Source organism: Labeo rohita, chromosome 5 (genome assembly GCF_022985175.1).
Source record: "Labeo rohita strain BAU-BD-2019 chromosome 5, IGBB_LRoh.1.0, whole genome shotgun sequence".
NCBI classification, from domain to species: Eukaryota; Metazoa; Chordata; class Actinopteri; order Cypriniformes; family Cyprinidae; genus Labeo; species Labeo rohita.
The window spans coordinates 11,944,030-11,952,539 of record NC_066873.1 but is presented as its reverse complement, the minus strand read 5'-3'; the positions used below and the strand labels follow the sequence as shown (position 1 = coordinate 11,952,539).

The following is an 8,510-nucleotide window of genomic DNA, read 5'->3' as shown; positions in this document are numbered from 1 at the left end:
ATAATGCGTAATGTACATTAGATCTATAATACATTATGTATGTTAACAATTGTTCAATAAAACTCTATGATTACTTGCTTTAGTAATTATCAGATTACTCAATTAATCGTCAGAATAATCGACACTATTAACAAAATAATTGTTAGTGACAGCCCTAAAATAAATACATAAAAATAATAAGGAGGCTCTCAATTGTTCAAAACAATATTCAAAGGCTCCATTAAGGTTTTTGCATACAATAATCACATTCATACATATTAGCGTTGCACGATATACCAGTATTTTAAAAGTATTGCGATACCCTGCTTTTTTTACTTTTCCTGTTGTTCTGTTTTTTTCACAGTAGTAGTATCGTGATATTTTCATCAGGTATCGTATCGAAGTCAATATTAAAGAAATTTTCATTACTTCTTCAGGTTTATTTTGATGTTTCATATTTTAGGTCCAGAAATCAGTTTTTTAATTCCAGGTTGTCCTTGACCATAGGAACCAGTTTATAAAATGAACAGTATGAGTTTTTAAAAATAATAGCCATTTAAGTCATTTTGCAGCACCCTTGAAAGTTTGCTGAGGACTTCACTTGAGAATCACTTAGAAGCAAGCACAATGAAATGTAACGTAATGGAGGAGTCTTAAGACATGTTTACACACTTCACCCTTTTGAGTAGCTGGGAAAAAAAATACAGAGACTTGATGTGTAAAGTGCAAAGACGCCTGCATGACGCGCAAGTATGTAGACGAACCATTTTAAAATGTTTCAAGCGCATCTCAAGAATGAACCTTGAATGCCCTCCTCAGTCTCATCACTGTGCATGTGCCATAAGAGCTGTTCAGTATTCAGTTCGGGCTCTCTTGCAGACCCGAGTGATTACGACACGCCTGCGTCACCTCCAGCGCAGAGCTGATCTCACTGAACATGACATCGTATACTCAGAAGACTCATTCAACTATTTATATATATAACTATTGTTATTATAACCTGAAAAATCCACATGAATTACATAGTGACAAACATAATGAGAGTGAATGTTTGGGATGTCAACAATGCTGACTTTATTTTGAATCCGTAAAATAAATCTGGAGAAATTTGGTCAGACATTTTGTTGAATTTATGTCACATTTCAGTATTGAGATGTACTGTGATCACACTGGCAATATAAATGATTTAAACTCACATTTGCACATTTAAGGGTTACTTATTAATATTTCACCTTCTTACACAAGCATTCTACTGGCAGATGTTTATTGGACGCTGCTTACATGCAGGTTCACAGGCACATTAGCAACTATGGCAACGAAAAAAGTTCACATTTAGTCACCAGCACCACCATGAAGACTAGTTAGGTTTCAGGGAAAGAAACATACTCTACTCAAAAGTCCGAAAGTGATCCATCCTTGTATCGCTGAGTCGAAGTTGATGAATTTTTTATTGCATCTCTATGTTAGTGTATTAGTTTTAAACCAAAGCTGAGCGAGGTACACTAATGCTGAACAGATATTTCTAACACTCCAAAGAGACCTCACAAAACCTACTTTCACAAGCACAATATATCACATATGGATGGATTCAGTCTGGGAATGAATATCAGATGACCCACTTATACAAGATCGATAGAAAACATGTTTGAGTCTTATCACATTAAGTTGATTCATAGCAAATCAAACAATGTAAGACATTGATGGAGTGTCTGCACGTTCATACGGCGATTAAGATGAACAAGTTACACAAAACATTAAAAGGAATGTGGCGTTTTCATGTTGGTCAAAGCATGCAAGGCTAATATGAGATAGCTGGCACGTTGTACAATTGCATGAAGCAACATTGCAGCATATTGGAGAATGAAACAAACGCAGTAATGCCAAAAATGGTCTCATTTTAGATAACTATAGTGGTTACCATTAAAAAAAAAAAAAAAAGAGTTTCTGTATGCCAGACACTTGCTTCGTTACATTCCCTCAATGCTGTTTATAGATTCAACTCGTACACTTTTTTTCCTTCTTTGCATATGGCCAAATACAGGGCATGTGAAGGTGAAGTACTGACAAAGCATTTAAACAATTAAAAAAATATATAATCACACTGCAGCTGTGTTCCAAAATTCCCTTCAACACTTTAACAACAACATCAAGACATTTGGCCAGAACAGAACATGATTCTTACAGTAAACTGGTACCTATAGATGGATTTAAAACAATGGCAGAAAACATGAAGAGCTGGATTCTGGAGACATATATGTGGAGGGGGGGAAAGGACAGAGATAGAGACGTTCAATTCTTCAGAATGGCGTCGTACATCTGGTACACATACTGAGACACCTCTGGAGCCCTGCATTTCAGAGAGAGCTGAAACAGAAAGAAAAAAGCAATAAGTAACTTGAAATTAAACGCGGAGTGCTGTAATAAAAATGTTCGGGTGCAAAGTCATACAAATGAGAAAGTTTCATTTTATAAAAATGTCCTCATAATCAAACATTGACATTTAGTAATATTACAAATAAAATATGCCTGGGACATATTTTGTACCAAATGACATAACGCTGCACCATAATATTGTAGAGTTTGATTGGAAATACAGCCTGTAATGCCAACAACAACAACAGATATTGGAAGCATTTTCTTTTCTTTTTTGCTACCATAACTATATGTGATTGTATGGTTGTTTACTTTTTATTATTTGCATTTATCACTTTTTTTTACCCTGTTGTCCATGTTTCTGACCAGAACTGAGCTGAGCAGCTTTTTGGGTCATGACCCACCACTCTGGTGGGTAGTGCTGATTTCGCTAACAAAAACTATGACGAAATATGTTAGTTGAGCTTTTTTCCCAGTGACTGAAAACGAGACGATGATGAGACAACAATAAGATCAATAAACGATAACTGATTATTATCAACATGCAATATCGTTGATGATAAAAGACGAGACTAAAATGTATTTTAAAATAAAAACTACAAAAAAGAGACAAAATATTGCGGATTGCTGTACATGGCTCTAACATGCGAGCTTTCGTTTGTGTGGTTGCCAGATATCAAGAGTTCAAATCCCCAAATCAGAGCATCTATTTTAAAAGGATACATTTTTTGCCTGGTTTTGCTTAATTTTTGCAATCGACTATTTTGTTTTGCGATTGTGGTTGCTGAATAAATGCACTTAACCACTATTGTTTCAATAGAGAAACATTACAATTTGGAGTAGTTAGAATTAATATTAGGGATGTCACTGTTAAAATACATATATTTTTTATAAAGTAGACAGAGAGAGTGCATGTCTAAGTCTTTGATTTTTTAATTCATATAATAAATAGCCTATAATAAATCAATACACTAGATGACGTAAAATAGATCAAGTGTTTGAGTCCACATGATTTGTGTTTATTGGTAAAAGTGCAATACCTGAAATGTAAAAACTAATTTCTCAAATGACAACAATTATTACAATTATAATTGAGCAAACCTATTTTTTAATCAACTTAACCATTATACAGCATGACAAAAATGTGATGAAAAGTTTTCATTGACTACAACTAGACTAAAATGCTCAGACATTTAGTCGACTAAAACTTGATTAAACAAAAACACCCAATATGATACTAAACAGGTTGACTAAATATGATAACTAAAAGGTAAATTAAAAATGGCTAACAAAATGAACACTATTGGTGGGCTACATATATGCAATAACACAATAATACGTGCTATGAACGCTGTAAGAGGTTTTTCTTGTACTGGAGTTTTAGCTGTATTTTACCTTTTCAAGCAGCCTTGAGTGAAGACAGACAAGTAAAATGCTAGCCATTTAAAAACTGAAGTGTTAGAATCAATGTTCCCTTTAAGACTAAAAGACAATGTGCACAGAGTCAAAAATATGTGATACAAAACTAGTGATTCTTAAAGAAGTCCACTTCTAGAACAAAAATGTATAGATAATTTAATTCACCCCCTTATCATTCAAGATGCTCACGTCTGTTTTTTCAATCGTAAAGAAAGTATGTTTTTTGAGGAAAACATTTCAGGATTTTTCTCCATATAATGGACTGATATGGTGCCCTGATTTTGAACTTCCAAAATTAGTTTAAATGCGGCTTCAAACGATCCCAAATGTGGTTGTAAACAATCCCAGCCGAGGAAGAAGAAACTCAGAAACTCAAAAAACTCAATATGTCAAAAAACTCAGTATTTTCTCCCTGAACTTCAAAAATGATTTCAAAAGCACCCTACATCGCTGCAGAAGTACCGACCCAGTCTATGCAAAGTGAACATGCAAAGAAGATCAAACACCCTTAACAAAAACAGTGATATAGGACAATTTTGAAGTTGAGTGAGAACATGAGATGGGAGTTTTTCGACATACCCTAACTGTCATGAACCGGAAAAAAACAGAGTTCAGGCAGAGTAAGACAAGACGAGCGTTTGGCATTAAAAAGTATATCAATTGTATTATTTTAATGAAAATAACAGATCGTATCGCTAGATAAAAACCTTCTTTCTCGGCTGGGATCATTTACAACCGCAATTGGGATTGTTTGGGAAAGCTGCATTTAAACTACATTTTGGAAGTTCAAATTTGGGGCACCATTGAAGTCCACTATATGGAGAAAAATCCTGAAATGTTATCCTCAAAAAACACAATTTCGTTACGACTGAAGAAAGAAATGCATGAACATCTTGGATGACAATGGGGGTGAGTACATTATATGTGAATCTTTGTTCTGTAAGTGGACTTCTCCTTTAAGGTCAAGTGGAGTTAATCTGAACATTCACTGATGTTCAGAACTGCAAGGACTGAAATACTAACAACATGAGAATGTATAATCTATAATGGCAAGAATAGTAAAAAAGAATAGTAAAAAATTATATGTCATTTTTCATCACTAATTATCAGCTTAATTTGAGTCTGAAGTGGACCAGAGTAGTCTGAATTACAGAATTTGCTCCTTTTATCTTAATGACAGTAGCATGAACTCCACAAGTTTGTCTCAAAGCTAAAAATTATTTAAAGCAGTAGTTCACTTAAAAATGAAAATTAAGATATTTTTGATGAAATCCGAAAGCTTTCTGACCCTGCATAGACAGCAATGCAACTACCACGTTCATGGCCCAGAAAAGTAGTAAACGCATCGTTAAAATATTTTTGTGTGCAAAGAAATGAAAATAAGAAGAGAAGTAATTGTTAAATAAAGTTATTTTTGTTTTTTTGTTCGTGCACAAAAATAATTCTTGTAGCTTTATAAAATCAAGGCTGAACCATGTTACACTGATGTTTTTACTACCTTGAACGTTGTAGTTGTGTTGCTGTCTATGCAGGGTCAGAAAGCTCTTGGACTTCATCAAAAATGTCTTAATTTGTGTTCTCAAGATGAACGAAGGTCTTACGGGTTTGGAACGACATGAGGGTGAGTAATTCATGACAGAATATTCATTTTTGGGTGAACTATCTCTTTAAGATGATTCAAAGAACATCTTGAGCTTCAGTGGAAGCCAAAATCTCTGCCTGTCTGTACAAAGAGTCACATGATGAATGTCAGTAATGCACTTATTTGATTTGTGGTCCAGAAACAGTGCAGAATATTTCTTATTTATTTTATTTTCCAGCATTTCTTGGTTTAAATTTTTCAAAACCCTAAAACGTTATTTCCAGGTTTAAATTAGATTCTGAAAGTGAGTCACAGACTTTTGGACTCTAAATTGTATTTCTTTATTTCTCTGTTTTTAGCTAACGAAACAAAAACATCCTCTAAGAGGGGGTCTACCTATATACATATATGTCAGTTAGGCTCTTTCTGTCAGTGAGCGCCTCCCTTTAAATGTCACTATATTGAGACCGACCAAAGATAAATCTAAGTGACTTTTTCTCCAACTGATTGCTCGGATCACCAAGAACATAATCCCACATACAGCAGGCCCTGTATTGGATGCCTCTACTTGAGGAATGTGTTTCCAGAGGTCTCGGCTCTTGGCAGACAACAGCACTCCATCACCGGCTGTTAGGTTAAACCGCGCTGGCTCGATGGAGTCCAGTTATCATCTGTTCAGATCGGAGCCAGCTGCTGTCGGAATACTGAGAGCCGAAGTCTCATTAAAAATCAATTGTCTGGGATCAGGTAGGGTTTCTGATCGCACTGAGCCGACCTGGCCTCAGGGGGCCACAGGCAATCAAGCTCGGCAGAGGTGGCTGAACAGATGCCTTCTGAATAATCAAGAAAGGTCTATTGCTAATCAACAGATTAATCTATTTAGAGGCCTCTTAATTTGACCACCAACTTCCCAACAGAAATGGCTGCTGAAACTGAAGGCAGATGCCTTGTTGGCCAGTCAGTTGAGATTGGTTTTTGAGATTGGAATTTGTATGTATACCTTTTTCTTTGTTTTGTTTTTATAACTGTACTGCCTTAATGGTTTGATGTTTTCTACTGTTTAAGAAAAAACAAAGAAAAAGATTCTCAAAATCACTCCAAAATGATCTGAAACAAATGATTCTCAAACCCACTACAAAGTTCTGATCTAAATCAAACAATTCGCATTCCACACGTTAAAGTTCTGATCTAAAGCAACAGATTTGCAAACTCACTCCAAAGTTCCAATCTAAATCAAGTGATTCACAATCCATGCTCTGAAGTTACGATTTAAAGCAAAAAAATTCACAAACCTGCTAATGCAAAAGATTTGTGTACCCGCTCTGAAGTTCAGATCTAAATCAAATGATTCGCGTTCCACACTTTAAAGTTCTGATCTAAAGCAAAAGATTCACAAACCCATTCCGAAGTTTCGATCTAAATCAAGTGATTCGCGATCCACGTTCTGAAGTTCTGATCTAAAGCAAAAAATGATCTGGTTTTTTGTTAGTGAATCGCTTGAAATGAATGATCAAAGTCATGAGTTTGAATCAATCGGAGTGATTCTAGTGTAAATGACTCAATTGACTTGGATCATCTGTTCCTCTTTTTGCGTCTTCAGTCATGTTTACATGACAGCATCAGTACTTCTTGCATAGCTTGATTGTTTTCTGAATTAACTGAAATAAGTAAAAAGGGTATGACATTTTTTGAATTGTGTGAATTTTCCGTGAAAAATGTGCTTACTGAGAAAATTAAACACTTATTTCATAGATTCTGATTCTGATAGATACACTGTCTTTCAATAATTCAAGCACTTTTCAAGTACCTCATCAGGAATATTGCTTTTTTAACAGTTTTCCAGGCCTTACACTTCAACTTTCAGAAGAAATAAATCTCATTTAGTGTAACAACAGTTTACACACCAAAAAATCTGATCAAACTGTCAGGCATATTCAGAACAAGAATTATTAAATGACATTTAAAGACTCTATTTAAGGATTACTGTGCAGCCCCAAAAATGAATTCACTGTAATATTTAATCTTTACCAATCTTTGCACTATCCTTCAAACCAAAGTTGTTTAATCATTTAAAGTATAATAAACACTTTTATATATTTAAAAAGGTCAGAATAAAGTAAGCTATTTTATGTTTCATTAAACATTTCATTATTTTGACATTTTATTTTCACAGACGTTATTTCAAACTTAAAAAGCTAAAATGCAAGTAATGTAAATACAAAATCACACTTGTAAATTTAATTTGATGTAGACTCATTTTGTCAGTAGTATTTTATATATAAATTTGTATATACTTATATATTTTACATGTAATTCTATATTTTAATAATAATAACAATAACAATAATAGTAATTATATATATAATAACTGTTAACTGTAACAATTACTAAACTGCATATATTTTTATATATATATATATATATATATAATATAATAAAATATTTACTCCTTAAAAAGTTCTAGAAGAAACAAACCTTGCCTTCACTACCTGCAAAGGCAGCATTTTTCAGGATTCAGACACTAGCCATCTGCTGTGTACACACTCTCTCTTACACAAACACCCATTTACACATCACTACATGCTTAGCAGCGAAGATCTGAAGAGGGATTTTCTGTCTGGCTTGTCATAAAGCCAATTTTATCCAAGTGCTTTGTGTTAGATGAACAAGCATTAAAACTGTTGAATATGATGCTGTAATTTGTCTCGCCCTCACTCATATGATTATAAACCACTGTCAAATGTGCAGCTGGAGCTTATCAATCTCCAGTGTCATGCTGTTGCCAAGGAAAGGTTCACTGCAGGTGTTCAACCTGTGTTCTGTGCCTCACCGAGCAAAAGAGATTTCAATTCAGCAGGCAGAGCGTTGAGCCGAGCGCTGCTGTTTGGCTCCACATGAATTATAAAACACGTAAGTACAGACCTCGAACGGATGATAAGCACTTATTTCCATACTCGGCATCTCAATTTAAAAAATGCAACCAGATTTGATACCTGATGAGAGGTTTATTCACACTGAGAGTCGCTGCTGCTCATAGGCTGATGTGAATTATATAATATGACATGTTTATATGTTCCTGCACTTAAAGGGACTAAAAACAAAAAACGGTTTCAACATAATGTAATTTTTTTATTTACTCCAAGCCATCCTAGGTGTA

General features: G+C 34.5%; 1 protein-coding gene across 2 annotated transcripts in view; it reads right to left on the bottom strand.

Annotated features, from left to right (window-relative positions):
- Positions 1-1,029: 1,029 nt before the first annotated feature.
- The window catches only part of ap2b1 (adaptor related protein complex 2 subunit beta 1), a 49,783-nt gene continuing 42,302 nt past the window's right edge, over positions 1,030-8,510 (bottom strand). For both annotated transcript variants that reach the window (XM_051109475.1, XM_051109476.1), the window contains exon 22: positions 1,030-2,343. In XM_051109475.1, the coding sequence (XP_050965432.1) occupies positions 2,269-2,343 (75 nt within the window). In that variant the 3' untranslated portion in view covers positions 1,030-2,268. The remainder of the gene's footprint in view (positions 2,344-8,510) is intronic.